This window comes from Archocentrus centrarchus, chromosome 13 (genome assembly GCF_007364275.1).
Source record: "Archocentrus centrarchus isolate MPI-CPG fArcCen1 chromosome 13, fArcCen1, whole genome shotgun sequence".
In the NCBI taxonomy this organism is placed as follows: Eukaryota; Metazoa; Chordata; class Actinopteri; order Cichliformes; family Cichlidae; genus Archocentrus; species Archocentrus centrarchus.
This window is the reverse complement of record NC_044358.1, coordinates 34,323,372-34,338,290: the sequence shown is the minus strand read 5'-3', so window position 1 is coordinate 34,338,290 and position 14,919 is coordinate 34,323,372. Positions and strand designations below refer to the sequence as shown.

General features: G+C 40.3%; 1 protein-coding gene across 2 annotated transcripts; it reads left to right on the top strand.

Annotated features, from left to right (window-relative positions):
• Positions 1-715: 715 nt before the first annotated feature.
• sh3bgr (SH3 domain binding glutamate-rich protein) lies at positions 716-14,400 on the top strand. Of its 2 annotated transcripts, XM_030744467.1 has the most exons (10): positions 716-859; positions 3,208-3,393; positions 3,577-3,657; positions 5,691-5,765; positions 6,881-7,090; positions 7,644-7,673; positions 10,052-10,078; positions 12,265-12,303; positions 12,744-12,805; positions 13,699-14,400. In XM_030744467.1, the coding sequence occupies exons 1-9, from the start codon at positions 815-817 to the stop codon at positions 12,759-12,761; spliced, it is 711 nt and encodes a 236-aa protein (XP_030600327.1). In that variant the 5' UTR covers positions 716-814; the 3' UTR covers positions 12,762-12,805; positions 13,699-14,400. The 2 variants fall into 2 exon arrangements, with proteins under 2 accessions (XP_030600327.1, XP_030600326.1); XM_030744466.1 differs by lacking the exons at positions 5,691-5,765; positions 6,881-7,090; positions 10,052-10,078; positions 12,265-12,303 and having other exon boundaries at positions 13,699-13,933.
• Positions 14,401-14,919: the final 519 nt, after the last annotated feature.

Below are 14,919 nucleotides of genomic sequence, written 5' to 3'. Positions count from 1 at the left end.
GCCTATAATCTGTCAAACATATGTCTCATGAATGATATTGAGTCATTTTGAGCCAGAAAGAACTTTCCTGTCACAGAAGCTGCATAAAAGTCACTTTTCTATATGCTTTATTTATCGGAGTAAAGTGTCATTAACATTAAAGAATGTCTTTTTCAAGAAAGGTGTGGCCAACCGGGCGGCACAAAGTGAAACAAATATAAGATCACAACTCTATCAAGATATTTAAGTGGCTACATTGTAATGTAGGTACAATAACGCTGTCATAAAGATACATGCAAAAGAGGTTATTTCTTTATTTTATTTATGGCCTTCCTAAATCCTGTTGACTACAGTATATTTATCAATATAAGTAAAGGTATTACACAGAAAACACATAGAAACATTGGAAATTGATTTTTGGCACAACAGATTTGAAAACCTTAGGGCCTATAGAGCTGGTCAGTGGTATTTCTGTCCATATATGCACTCAGCAGGGAGCTGGGACCCCCCCCCCACACACACACACACACACACACACAAACCGACAGACAGCTGAAGTTGCCAATCAGTAGTCAGTGTGTGGTGCTGCGCCCCTAGAGGCCGACCCTAACTACTAATGGAGCCTGGAGACAAAAATAACTGTGTGTGTGTGTGTGTGTGTGTGTGTGTGTGTGTGTGTGTGTGTGTGTGTGTGTGTGTGTGCGCGCGCGTGAGTGAGTGAGTGAGTGATCGCAGTGCTATGTCTCCGTCCAGGGTGTGCTCTAATAATAGAGGCGGCTGCCTGCTCCTTTAAGACACCGCTTGTTGCATACTCTACAAAATACATTGTAACAAAATGGTTATTAAAGTGTTCCTCGCCTCTTCGTCGGGATCCACCGCGGTAAGCTTTCACCCCGAAGGATTTAGTTGTCTTTAGAGTGAACTTTTGTGGCTGTAAGCGGTCAGGACTGTCACTCAAACACTGATCCAAGAGCGTTAAACCTCGAAATGAATGTGACTTACCTTTTATTACGCATGTCTAAACACTACAGGCAAGTGCATGGCTTGATTTGGGCTTTAAATTTACGCATGAGCGGCTCTAGTTCATTGTTTAATTGTCTCGCAGGTCGGTATGATTTACGTGCAGAGCTTTCTAGAACAGGGGCTCCCAAAGTTTTTTGCATGTTAAGGACCCCCACATGCAGGCGCTTGAAGTCGGTGTTAGCAGAGATTTCTCCCCTAAAAAAATAGAGCTTTAACATGCACTTTTGGATCAGACATGCCTTGAGGTAACTGTCTGCATGTTAGGTGGGCTGATAGCTGCGAAGGGGAGGGTGAATTTATTTCCTACATCCACTTTTGGCCACGCTAAAGTGGTTGGGGCCCACTTAGCAGTGGTGTATCACAACACAATACTTGAGTTTTATCCTGTGAGTGAACTTGTTTCATGTTGGCATGGTCTTCTACCCAAATTATGACACTTAATGACCAACAGCACCAGTGCTCAATCTTAGAAAATCCGAAACCAATCAGTGCTTCTCCTCTTATTTTCCTTTTTTTTTTTGCTCTGCTTCTTTTGTTTTTATTTTGGCTGAAATTAACAGTTTTTTAGTGATCCCCCATGATTTTTTGTCTTCTTTTACAGTTGTGATTTGAACTGTTTAAAATAGGATTTTTGTAGATCATAGAGAAAAATAGACAATCACACATCACCAGAGCCCAGAAACTACATTTTCACATTACGTTTCTGTCTCATTAACAGACCAAAACACAAACCTATTATTTATTCAGCACCATGTGACACAGAGGAAGCAGCATGTGCTGGTATCTGATTATTTGGCATTTAATGGCATTTCATTTAATGACTTAAGATAAAACAAGATCCGATAATATACATTCAGCACTTCTTGCTAGTACTGGATTGAACCCCATCTGATTCTTTGTGGCACAGATTCAACCAGGTGCTGGAAACATTCCTCAGAGATTTTGGTCCATACTGACATGTCAGCATCACACAGTTGCTGCAGAGTAGTCAATTGTGCATCCATTATGTGAATCTTGCATTCCACCACATCCCAAAGGTGCTCTATTGGATTGCGGTCTGGTGACTGTGGAGACCATTTGAGCACAATGAACTCACTGTCATGTTCAAAAAACCAGTTTGAGATGATCTGACCCTTGTGATATAATGTGTTATCCCACTGGAAGCAACCATCAGAAGATGGGTATACTGTAGTCATAAAGGAATGGATATGGTCAGCAACAATCGTTAGGTAGTCTGTGGTGTTTAAATTATGCTCAGTTGGTACTAAGGGGCCCAAAATATCCCCCACACCGCTACACCACCACCACTGGCCTGAACTGTTGATATAAGACAAGCTAGATCCATGCTTTCATGCGGTTTACACTAAATTCTGACTACCATCTGAACATCACAGAAAAATCGAGACTCATCAGACTAGGCAATGTTTTTCCGAGCTTGCCCAATTTTGGTGAGCTTTTGTGAACTGTAACCTCAGTTTCCTGTTCTCAGCTGACACGAGTGGCACCCGGTGCGGTCTTCTGCTGCTGTAGCCCATCTGCTTCAAGGTTTGATGTGCTGTGCATTCAGAGATGCTCTTCTGCATACCTTGGTTGTAACGAGTGGTTATTTGAGTTACTGATGTCTTCCTATGATCTCAAAGCAGTCTGGCCATTCTCCTCTGACCTCTGACACCAACCAAGCATTTTTGCCCAGAGGACTGCTGCTCAGTCTTTTTCTCTTTTATGAACCATTCTCTGTAAACCCTAGAGGTGATAGTGTGGGAAAATCTCAGTAGATCAGCAGTTTCTGAAATTCAGCCAAAGAGTAAAATACAGCCTGTAACAACCTGCATATAACAATAGATTGAGTAAAGTAGAAAACCTCAATAAAAAATAAGTACAATGTGAAAACAAAATTGGTAAAAAAAAACACAGAAGACATTCGCTCAATAGAAACGAATTTAATTTTTAAATAGGTATCAGTTCTCTTTTAAATAACTGTCAGTTGACTTTCTAAGTTTCTACATTTTGCTTATGCTCTAGTTTCTGTGTCTATTTAGTAGGAGAGGAATGGAGAGGAGCACTGTGTAGCCTATCAGACGTGAATTCATGTTGCCATTTAAATGGTGTATACTTAACATACCAAACACCAGAATGCTGCAGTTCTATATTCCAGGCTTTCTCCTCACATACTGTGCAATCAGTGATGAATCCTCTGCCTCCCAGATAAAGAAGAAACAGCAAGATGTGGTTGGCTTCTTGGAGGCTCTTAAAGTGGACTACACCCCACTGGACATCGCGTGCAATGAGGAGAACCGCATGTGGATGAGGCAAAATGTCCCCGAGGATAAGAAGCCAGCCAACGGCATCCCCCTCCCCCCACAAATCTTCAATGAAGAGAGTTACTGTGGGGTGAGCTTGCATCCATTTGTAATGAGCGCACTCTTTGCTGTATACCAGTGTTTTTAACACTGGTTACCTTCTCGAATATGTGACGAAAATGCAGCAACAAAGTTAAAATAAGAGGGAAGTAAATTATTGTGTTAATTTAGATGCTGTGCACTCTAAAAGTATGTTTTTCTTAATTTCATGCAGGACTATGATACATTCTTTGATGCCAAAGAGGACAATTCAGTGTACACCTTCTTGGGATTGCCCCCTCCTCCTGGGTCAAAGGTCAGCACTATTTCCTACTTTATACCATGGAAAACATCTGTAAAAAGCAAATTTCTTCTCTAATATCATTTACTGAGGTACTGATAGAACACAGAGTTAGTCCAACCAGAACTGTTTCGTCTGGTTCTCTGCAATGCATCATATTCTTTTAATGAATATATATTGCAACATTAAGATACATTGCTAATTAAGGAGGATTTTGTAGGTCTAGGTAATCCAACTTGTCAGAAGAATAAGTAAATTTTTTTTCATTATTAAAAGGTGTGTAATCAGCTGAACTAATTGTATCCAAAATGATTTAACTCCCTACATATAATGAGAAAGTTTCTATCATTTATGTCAAAATAAATAGACCATCTCAACCTTTTTTCATTCATATTAAATCATTTTACATCACATTTATACACATCAAATGAGCATTCATTCAGTCTTTAATTGGGGCTAGTTTAGGCTACACTCAGGTCTATAAATATTTGAATTATGACACAGCTTTTGTAGTTTTGCCTCTGTATACATCTCAGTGGGTTTTATCATCAGTCAGTATGTGATTGAAATGCAGATTTTCAGCTCTAATTCTTGGAGTTTAACAAAGTATTGTGTTAACTCTTTAGGAATTATAGCCATTTTTACATGGTCCCCCATTTTCAGAGCTTCAAAAGTTATTGGGAAAACTAGCATAATTTTAAATATAAGGATTGATTTTAGTCAATTATTGCCTGAAGTCTAGAACCCATCCACATCACCAAATGTTGTGATCCTCTGCCAGGCCTTTACTGCAGCCACCTTCGGTTGCTGCATGTTTGTGAGTCTCTCTGCATTCCGTGTTGTATTTAATAACTGAAAAGCTGCTCCGTTGGGTTAAGATCAAATGACTGACTTGGCCACTGAAGAATATCTCTTTTGTTGCCTTGAGAAACTGGGTTGCTTTTGCAGTATGCTTTGGGTCGTTTGCAATGTGAAGTGCTGTCTGATCAGTTCTGCAGCATTTGTTCGAATCTGAGCAGAGGGCATAGCACTAAACACGCCACACTTCACAATTCATCCTGCTGCGTCTGTCAGCAGTCACATCATAAATAAACACTAGTGACCCAGTTCCACTGGGAGCCACAAGTGTCCATGCCATAACACTGCCTCCACCATGTTTGACAGATGATGCTGTATGCTTCAGATCATGAGCTCTTTCTCTTTATCGTCATACTTTTCTGATGTCATCACTCTGGTACAAGTTCATCTGTCCTTAATCTGACATTTTTGTTCTTGAGTGTAAACGGTGGTTTGCACCTTGTTTTAAATTCTCTGCATTTACATTTATGAAGGTGTCTCTTGATTGTAGACCTTGATGATGAGATGCATATATCCTCAAGAATGTTCTTGACTTGATTTAACGTTGTAATCATACATTTTATTTGTCTTTGTGGTCTTTCTGGCCTTTTGGTCCTGTTGAGCTGACAGTGTACTCCTTCTTTTTAATCGTTGACTTGGACACTAATAAAGTTTTTGCTGTCTCTCTGATGGGGCTGTTTGGGTTTTTTTTCAGCCTAATGATGGCCTCCTTCACTTGTATCAGCACTTTACTGGAGGTCACATTGAGAGTTACAGTGAAAAGCTACCAAATGCAGGTTCACAACTTCAATCGTCTTCATTTGTCAAGAAATAACAAGGAAACAAGTCTCACCTGGCCATGAAATTGCTTGTCAGTCAATTTCCTTTGTTACTTTTGAACCTCTGAAAATAGGGGACTGCATATAAAAATGGCTGTAATTCTTCAACAGTTAATGCAATACTTTAGTTAAACCTCTGAAAGCTGAAGGTCTGGACTTCAATTACATCTTGACGGTTTGATCTGATGTGCAATGTGGTGGTGTACAGAGCACAAAAATATATTATTATTACTGTTGGAGATTCAGTGGCACTTTGTGTTGTATGTAACTATTTTGAGTGACTACATGGGAATGTACTGGACATATTGGCAAGTTATCCTGACACTAATTGTAAAGACATTTGTGTTAAACCTGGTTATTTCCTTGGTACAGGAAGCAGAGCAGGCTGACAAGGCAAACATTGTGGAGAATGGCACCCATGCTGAAGAAAACCTTGAGGACACAATAGTAATGCCTTCGTTACGTCTGTGTTTAGTTTCTTTTCACGTGTCTCATCTTAAACTTTCCATCCAGCACAACTTAACAGCTTTCCTTCTGTCCATAACTGGTGACTTGAACAGATTCGTAATTTCTTCATAGCCGCCCAGCCTCATCAATCACATCGACTAATTTTGGTGTTGCATGAGTGAGAAATGTGAGCTCATAATAACACATTCTTTTGATTTGTCATTGTAACACTGTGACACTGCATCACTGTGTTCAGACTGCCAAAGGGCTGTGAAGCAAACACGCTGCAGTATGTTTTGGTTTGAACTGTAAAATTTGATGTTTTGATTTTTATTAAATGTTTAGTTATCTCTATTTACACAATTTTCTGACAAAATTTCTTCCAGAAGAAAATTCCTGCTGGTTCTCAATTTACTAATAATAAATTTGGGATTTCCACCAATAACAGTATATAGTCTCAATAAATTTTTTTCTTCTTAGTTTACCTCAGCCAGTATTTCTGTTTAAATGAGCTAGCATTGTGGACTAGATTTTTAGAACCAGCCTTGTAAAAGAATAGTTTGACATAAATACACTTATTGCTATCAGATATATTGTACAGATATAGTGTTCCTCTCTTATAACTGAAAAGATTATGTGAAACTACACTAGTCTTAGCTTAGCTAAAGGTAGCAAATCTAGCTACCAGTACTTCTAAAGCTCACAATTAACACATTATATTCTGTGTGTTTAATAAATGTTAACTAATGAATGTTAGGGAAATGTTACCTTTTTTTTTTCAGGTTTTATGCTAGGCTAAGCTAAGCTAATTTGCTGCTTCTTGTCACTTCATATTTGCCTTACAGAAGAAAGAATACTATCTGTTTTTTCTTCATAAAAAGTCAATTTTAATATCTAGCATATCAAACTGTTTTCTAAAAACCTGCACCTCCCTCTTTGAACTTGTCCTTCCTCACTTTATCCACTGGATGCTGTCCTACTAGAGTAACACCTTTTATTTTGAGTTTGAAAAACTTTCCAGTTGATGAACCAACCATCTTGGTGCTGCTACAGCAGTACATGAAGAGGTAAATCAAAGTTTTTTATTTTCCTTAATCACACTTTACAATAACAAGGTCCCAGTGGAGGAGCGTAACGGGGATGCAAGCAAAGAGGAGAAGCAATCAGCTGATGAGAATGAAGAAGGCCAGGGAGACGAGGAGGAAGAGGAGGGGACAGCAGAGGGAGAGACTGCAGATGATGAAGCTGCAGAAGGTGAAACAGCAGGAGATGAAGCGCCCACAGAGAAGGAGGAGGAGGCAGTGGAAGAGGTCACAGAAGACACAGTAATTGGCCCCTAACTAGACCCCAATCGCCCATTGTTTTTTCCTCTTCCTCCATCCCTGGAATGCTGTTTTCCTCCATACAGAATCTCCTTTTCCCCTTTAATCTCCTCCTTTACTTCACATTTAAGGTTTCCTCCATTTTCAGGTTCCTGTCAACCTTGTACTGCATCTCCTCCTCAAGTATCCCTCTGGATTCAGTAATTTACTAATCTACCTCTCCAACATTCCCAATCATCATTGCCAATGGGTGTTAATCTATAGATTGTTGCCTTCCTGTTAGTTTTATCACATTTCTTATGTTTGGTTTTTGAATTAATGACACATTTCACTTACTATTAACTGTTCTGGTCAAGGTGTGTCAGTATAGGGTCCCCAGAAGCACCTCACACTGTCTAATTCCAGTAGCCTGGTCTGTGACTGTTTCCCAGTAGTGTGTGTGTGTGTGTGTGTGTGTGTGTGTGTGTGTGTGTGTGTGTGTGTGTGTGTGTGTGTGTGTGTGTGTGTGGTGGGGTAGTCTCTGATGTCCCTAACTCTATCTTATCTCCTCTGTCAGGAGGCCCAAGAAGAAGAGGAAGAAGAGCAGGTGAGTTTGTCTAAAATTTTCATGTCACACTTTAGTTAATAAGGAAGTGTTTTACTGATTGACACAATACACAATTGCAGTGTATTGATCCAGCATCATTAGTAGGAAGAAATACCTGCATTCATTAAATGACACGTGTGTTTCTTTCCCTTTTTTTATTTCAGCTAATAGAAAACAGATTATTATTACTGTCATATTATGGAATGCATGCAGAATCATTTCGGGAGGTGTTTATTAATTCTTTCTTTTCTTAGCAGTCATTGCTGGTTTAGACCAGTCCTCTCACCTTTACCCGACCATGTGTGCTTGCCAGTCATTCTGAAAATGTGGCATAAATATTTCATTGCTAACATGAGCTGAACATGTAGGATTTCTAAAAAGTCTGGCATCACTTAGAAATGTTTTCATGTTTGTTCATATTATTTTTATAAGAAGAAAAGCATTTGTTTTTCGTTTGAAAAAGCATTCTGTAATAATCAAAGAAAGAGTTTAGTGGAGCATCAGCTTTTGTGAGTTAGTTGCAGTTGCAAAAGTTTTTTTTTTCTGAAAGTTAAAGGTTGAGGGCTATTCCAGGCAGAAAAATCGCAGATTTCATAGAGCAGAGCCAGTTTACTGTGTCCTAGTGAGATTTTCCTCCGTGGAACAGTGCAAACTGGCTCCAGCTAGAAAAGAAAGAGAAGTGGGAGGCCTCAGCACACAACTGAGTAAGAAGGCAAAAATATTAAATTCTCTATTTTGAGAAACAAACTCCTCGCAGGTCCTCAGCTGGCAGCTTCATTTAATGTTATCTACAATACGCCATAAGAATCACTCTATCCAGTTAAAGGAAAAGATTGAAATGAGCAAAAGAACTTTGGCACAGGACAAAGAAAGACTGGAAATCTTCATTTGTGGTGTTTGGCTCCAAACAAACAAACAAACAAACAAAAAAAAAACAAAAACAAAGAATATTTGTGAAACACTGAATAGGTCAAAAGATGCTCTTTTTGGGCACTGTGGACAAATGTGACTGCTTAGAGGCAGTTTGGTGGTGTTAAAGTTGGGAGATGTATACAAAACTCTGTTTTAGATCACCATGCCAAACGCTTTGCACACTTGGTTGGAGCCATTCTCCTTCTGTGACAGAGCAGTCAGCTGTAACACAGCTCCCCAGTTTAGCAGATCTTTTCAGAGAAGACGCAGTGAGGTGGTATTCTGTTATAAATGAGTGCCCAGTCCTGCTGAGCTGCTGTGGGAGCCGCTATTTTTTCCACGTTAGATTAACAAATTGCTTTGCGAAGGTGTCTTTGTTGAAAGCAAAGTTGGAAGGATGAACTAGTAAAAATGATTTCTAACCTTGATGTCTTCACTATATTTTCTATTCCTTCATTCTTCACTCATTTGAAGAATAAAGTGAGTTTTTGAAAAGTGTGATTTTTTTTTTTTTTTTGTGACCCCAAACATTTGAATGGCAGTGAATAAATGCTGTATGACCTCCACCACTCCGTGTGTCAGTCAAGGCCAGTGAGGACTTTTTTTTTCCTCACCCATCCTTTTAAAAAATCTGAGTGCTTAAAACCTCTGCTTTTTAAAATGTGTCTCTTATACATTTGCAGTGTGAACGCTCAAAACGTGGGTTTTACACCGGTTTTAATTGAGATAGGCTGCACGCAATAACTGGCTCGCACGTTAAACACTGAATGACTAATTTCATTTAGCTTCTCAGAGTTGACGTGTGTATTTTTTTAGTTCATGTTCCAGCCCGTCCATCACCTGACTGATTTCACACAGTCTAGATACATCAATATCAGAGGTCTGTCTGCTGGTGTTCACATTCCTCATACACACACACACACACACACACACACACACACACACACACACACACACACACACACACACACACACACACGCATGCACACAAACATTGTATGGCATTTGACCCCTTCTTTGCCCTCTTGGTTTGCTCCCTCCAGGAGGAAGAGGATTTGCAGTCAGAGGTAACTGTGCTTCTCCTTTCTGCGATTCCTCCATATAGTCATCAGCAGTGTGGGTTTGATGGTGAAGAGATCAGGGAAGGCTCTCCGGATGGGTGGGGGGGTTGGGGTGGGGGGTATGTCTGGGTCTGATGTTTGATTTGCTCTCTTTGAAGACTTCACCTTTCTACCCCCTCTCTGTCTGTTCTCTCTTTATTACTCCACTCTACTTTTGTTACCTTTCCTCTCTTTCTGCTAACATCCTCTTTCTCATTTCTTCCCAGTTCTCTAGCTTCTTCCTGACAACCTCGACTGTTCCCATAGTTTCTTTTGAAGTCAAAAGACTTTCCTATAGATCATGCCTGTTGTGCTCTTTTGCTCCCCACACAGCCTGCTGACCTGCTGCCTTTTTTTTTTTTTTAGGAGGAAGAAGAGCTACGACAGCTTGAGGTAGATTCATGTGATTTTTTTTTTATACCTGCCTCTAGCCTTCCTGAGTTTGCCTTGCCTTTTACCAGTGACCTATTACTGTGTCATTTTATTAATCCCTTTCACACCTCAAGCATTCCTTCAATGTTTAATCTTTCGCTATGTGTTAGTATATTTTTCGTTTTGCCAAAACATTAAGCCAAAAAATATAGATTGGTAGCATCATGTCTGTGATAAACACAGACCAAAACACAACACATGGAGCAGGACCTCCAGGAATTCTTATATGGAAATTACCACTATAGAATCATTTAAAAAATATTTATCAGTGTTTGCTTAATAATCCTTTTTCCCCAGTTATGTCATTATGTTGAAAGAGTGCTTTGTGAGCTTTTTTTCCCCCCTGGATTTTGCTTGGCGGGACACATCCAGGAAACTGTTGAACGGCATGCGTCCCTACTTTCAAAAAGCAGACTCATGCACTTTGCTCTCTCACTGTTTCTCAGTCTGCACCCCGAGGACAGGGTTTCAAATCTGTGCGTCAGCCCAGCCTGTTTTCACCCAGCGTTATTCATCTCAAAGATAGCTCCCCTAAAGAGGTCACCCTCAACGATTCCCCAAATCATTATCTTCCTCCTGCGACACTCCAACACAATGAGTTATCAGTTGGTTCAGAAAGTCCAGGTCGTTAACAAAAATAAATAAAAATGTCCTTGTTCCTAAGTGCTATGTGAAAAGGGCTCTGCTTCTCAGAGACATTCCAACCTCTGCCTGAGTTTCTGCCGCTTATGCTTCACTGCTTCGCCCTGCCTTCTTTCCGCTTCTCTCTCCCATCTGTTTTGTCCTTGTCCAACCTTTCTTGCAGGAGCAAGACGACCAAGGCAGTGAGGTAGTTTCTCGTGGTTCTACTTTTTTTTTGCTGGTGTGCAGCATGATAAACCTGATAATATTTGACCTAAACCTTAAAGGTGGCTTTCATTTAGTAATAGATGTACTAGTCACATATGGACCATAATGTTGGTTTAATTTTCTTTCCTTTTGATGGGCATAATTTCAAAACTGCCTGATTTCATGTTCCATAGGAAGAAGAAGAGGCTGAAGTACAAGAGGTATATTTGGATTGTAGAATCTTTGTCCACGTTTTGCATGGTGTGAATCATCCGGAGAGTGGGATTTTTATGCATGATCTGATTGCAAACTTTCTTCTGTCTCTCCTCGAGATAGTTCATTATTGATATCAGTCCGGTGAATAATGTGGGGACTGTAGCTCATATGTCCTCAGACATGACAGGATGGAGATGACTTTGTTGAGTGTTATAGCAAACTTTTAGAACACATCCACAGACAAACATTCTGCAAGTGTGACATTCTTAGTTTTTTAAATGCCTAAAGAACAGGTTGAAAGTTTTGTTTTCTTCTTGAACTCCGCCCGTGTGCACATGAGCATAACTCTGACACACTTAGTTTGTTGTATGGTGAGAGGGGGGCCCACTGCCTTCACAGGATGTCATGTCTTTTTTTTTTTAAGAAGCCATAGCTTTTGTTCCTTTTTTTTTTTTTTTTGCCAAGAGCCCTCTGAACAAAGTGGATATGAAGTGGATGTGACAAGTTTCAAAGAGGATGAAGGAGACGGAGTACATCTTGTTCTTATGCAAGACTTGGAAGAAAAATAGTATTCCACATTAGACGACCCGCTGGGTTATAACCAACTGCCTCATTTGTTTCAAGACTTAGCGGATCTGTTTTCTTAGTGTTTTAGGTAGCTGCTCTCTTAGTTTGTGTCACCGGCTGGAATGAAGTGATTGCGGCATCTAATTATAGATAACGATGTCAGCCCTTTTTGTCCCTCAGTGAGCGTGTTGTTTACTTCAAGACTAACAGGGAGCGGCATCCGCAGCTTGAATGATAACACAAATGACACACAGCTTAACATCATCTTACACGGTGCGCCTGCTCAAGCACCACTCTTGTCTCACTTAGGTCATCTCAGCAGATACAGAAATCTGTCACTAGTTCCCTCAGTTTTCTTTTTCGACCCTGCTGTCATTGCCACCACCCACGCTTCTCTCGGATTACTTCCTCTCCATTTTTAACCCATCCTCAGAGCAGTCACTAACGTGAAGTCCTCTCACCTTCCTGCCATTTAGGCCATGACTTCACACAACCCCCTTCCCTTCTCTTTCTTATTTTTTATGAATTTTCAAAAGGAAGAAGAAGAGGAAGAAGAAGAGTTGGAAGAAACACAGGTAGTATTACAGCAGTTTGTCACATGTGAACTTCTGCCTGTGCTTGCCATGCCTGGTCCAGTGTTAAGAGGGAAGATCATTGTGTGAGACACAAATACACAGCAGTATGACATCTTGATAGTCCAATCCTAGTAATGACTGTTTGTAATTGAGATTGCAATGTTTTATTTCTGCAACAAACTCAGAAAAAACTGCAGTCTTTCCACTTTAAATCCCACAAATCCTTCTCTAACTGATCAGAATCCGGTCACTGAGGTAACAGGTCTGACGATGACTCTTTTTTCCCCACAAATAACAGCTTGCACCATTAGACACATTAGAATAAAATACACATAGTCACTTTAAACACACAGATTTTAACCTGATCTTCTACCACTACTGCGTTCCTCTGCTTTCTGTGTGCGTGCTGGTTATCAATACACGGTTTTGTCTTTGAACAGGAGGAAGAGGCTGAATAGATGAAGCCAAGCGATGCCAATGATGTCGATTTACTGCTCTCCAGGTAAAACCCTTTGCTTTTCTTCACTGCTTCTGCTTTACCACTGGAGGGCAGTGCAATGTTACGTGGCCCGGTAGAGGAATGAATAGAACTTCTTAGTGTTGCTTTACTCATTGGCATTTATGTAACCAGATTAATTAAAAAGATAAACCTGCATTCAGTACAGTGTTTTTTTTTCTTTTTGTATACCTCTTTGACCCTGCTGTGAAAGGTCTGTGCAAAATACCACAATTGCTCAACCTGTATTGTATCCGTAATGCAGTGGCATCTAATAATATCTAAAATAGGCAAATTTCTCACAACACTAAAACCCTCCTTGCTTCACCTTAGTGTTTTTTTTTCCTTATCTGTTAACCTGCACTTTTAGGTAGCAACAAAATAATGTAGCAGTGTGTTTGCAGAGGACTTCCACTGCTGACGCCATCTGCAAACAGCTTCAGTGAGCACACAGCATGCCTGGGGATCATCTCGAGCCACCACCAAAGCATCTCACTATTCCCCTTTTTTCCACTCTGAAGCAGTGGCATGAGGATGATGATGATGATGATATTTGTGGTGATAATAATCCTAATCTTCCGAACCCATCTTTTAGCTCTTTTATGCATTTGAGACATCAATGACCCACAGAAGGAAGAGCTTTAGAGTCGGCACTGAAAGAGTGGCAATGCCTACTTTCCCTCCCTCTCTCTCCCTCCTCTCTTAGCTGTGTGCCAACCCCTGCAAGCCCCTGTCACGCCTCGTTTGCAGAAGCTGCTAAGTGAGCTTCAGAAGTGCCTCCGGAGGAGCCGGCACGTTGGGTGGCACAGGCGTGGTGATGGTGGTGGTTCCCTCAGCCACCACGGACAACCTGGGAATGTGTGACCTATTTCTGTTCATCTGTTTGTCTTGTGTTGCAGCCTAAAGGAGCCCCCAGTTCCATTTCTTCCCGACGCTTGACGCTTGACCTCCCCCCTCAGCCCCATCAGAAAGCCCCTTCACTTCAGCACGTGACCCTACTGGAAATCACTGGTCATGTGCTTGAAGGCTCCATCTCAACTGAAGACTCCTAACCCACATTTGCCTTACACCCTTCCCTCTTGACTGCAATGTTGACTTAATTTTTATATTTTGTGTGTATAGACATACTGTAATGAAAAATGAGCAGAGTAGCCTAGTGGTGTTGGTTTGTTTGTTGTTTTGTTAAACTCAGACCTTTTCTCTGTGTTGTACTTCTAGAAGTTCTAGTTTAACACACACACAAAAAAAAAGACCTTTTTTTTTAAAAAAACAAAAAAACAAAAACATGAAAACTTGGCATATCCAACTTGTGACTCCTGGCTTTCAGATTCAAAGTGTTATAAGTCACTCTTTCATAACAGTTCTCTTCTTCTGCTACCAACTTTTTGCTTTATCTAACTCCGAGTGTATAAATTCAAACTGTGACTTCTAATAGCAGAGAGAAAGGAAATAGGTTCATGCTGCAAGACCGCAAACTACACCAATACTGCTACAACTGCTTCTGCCAGAACTGCTGTCTAATCAATGCACTTTGTTGAACGAAGAGTGAAATGTGGCTGAGATCTTAGATGGAATGGAAAATAAAATAACTAGTAAAAACATGCGGCTCCTTATTTAAACTCTTCTGTTGGCATATTTGTAGATGAATGGACCATTGTACACGTTGGGGTGTGTAGGGGTCAACAGGAAAGCAAATGCCTTGTCCCATGAGATTCTTTGTAGAGGTGAATGGTAACATACATTATTATTTTTAGATAGCTACTCAGTCATTACAGGCTAAGCATTGTTACTGTGCCCAAAGTATGCACAACAACCTGTAAATTGTGTGGGAACACCATGGATATGGAACAAATGCTCAGCTCTCTTATTTGTCAAGGATCATAAGGCAAAAAGGTTGCTTGATATAAATTCTATGAATCACTAATAACTAGAGCTACCAAAATGCAGTACAGTATAAAGTACAGTATTTGCCTGAGAACTGTGGAGAAATTTGATTATCAAGTAGCAGAAAATGGAAGCCAAAAGTATACTTAATTGTAGCATTTGAGAGAAATTACTGGAGAGGTGGAAAGGTAAGGTGGTAAAGTAAAAGATGAACAGTTCATTCTGTGATATTTCAA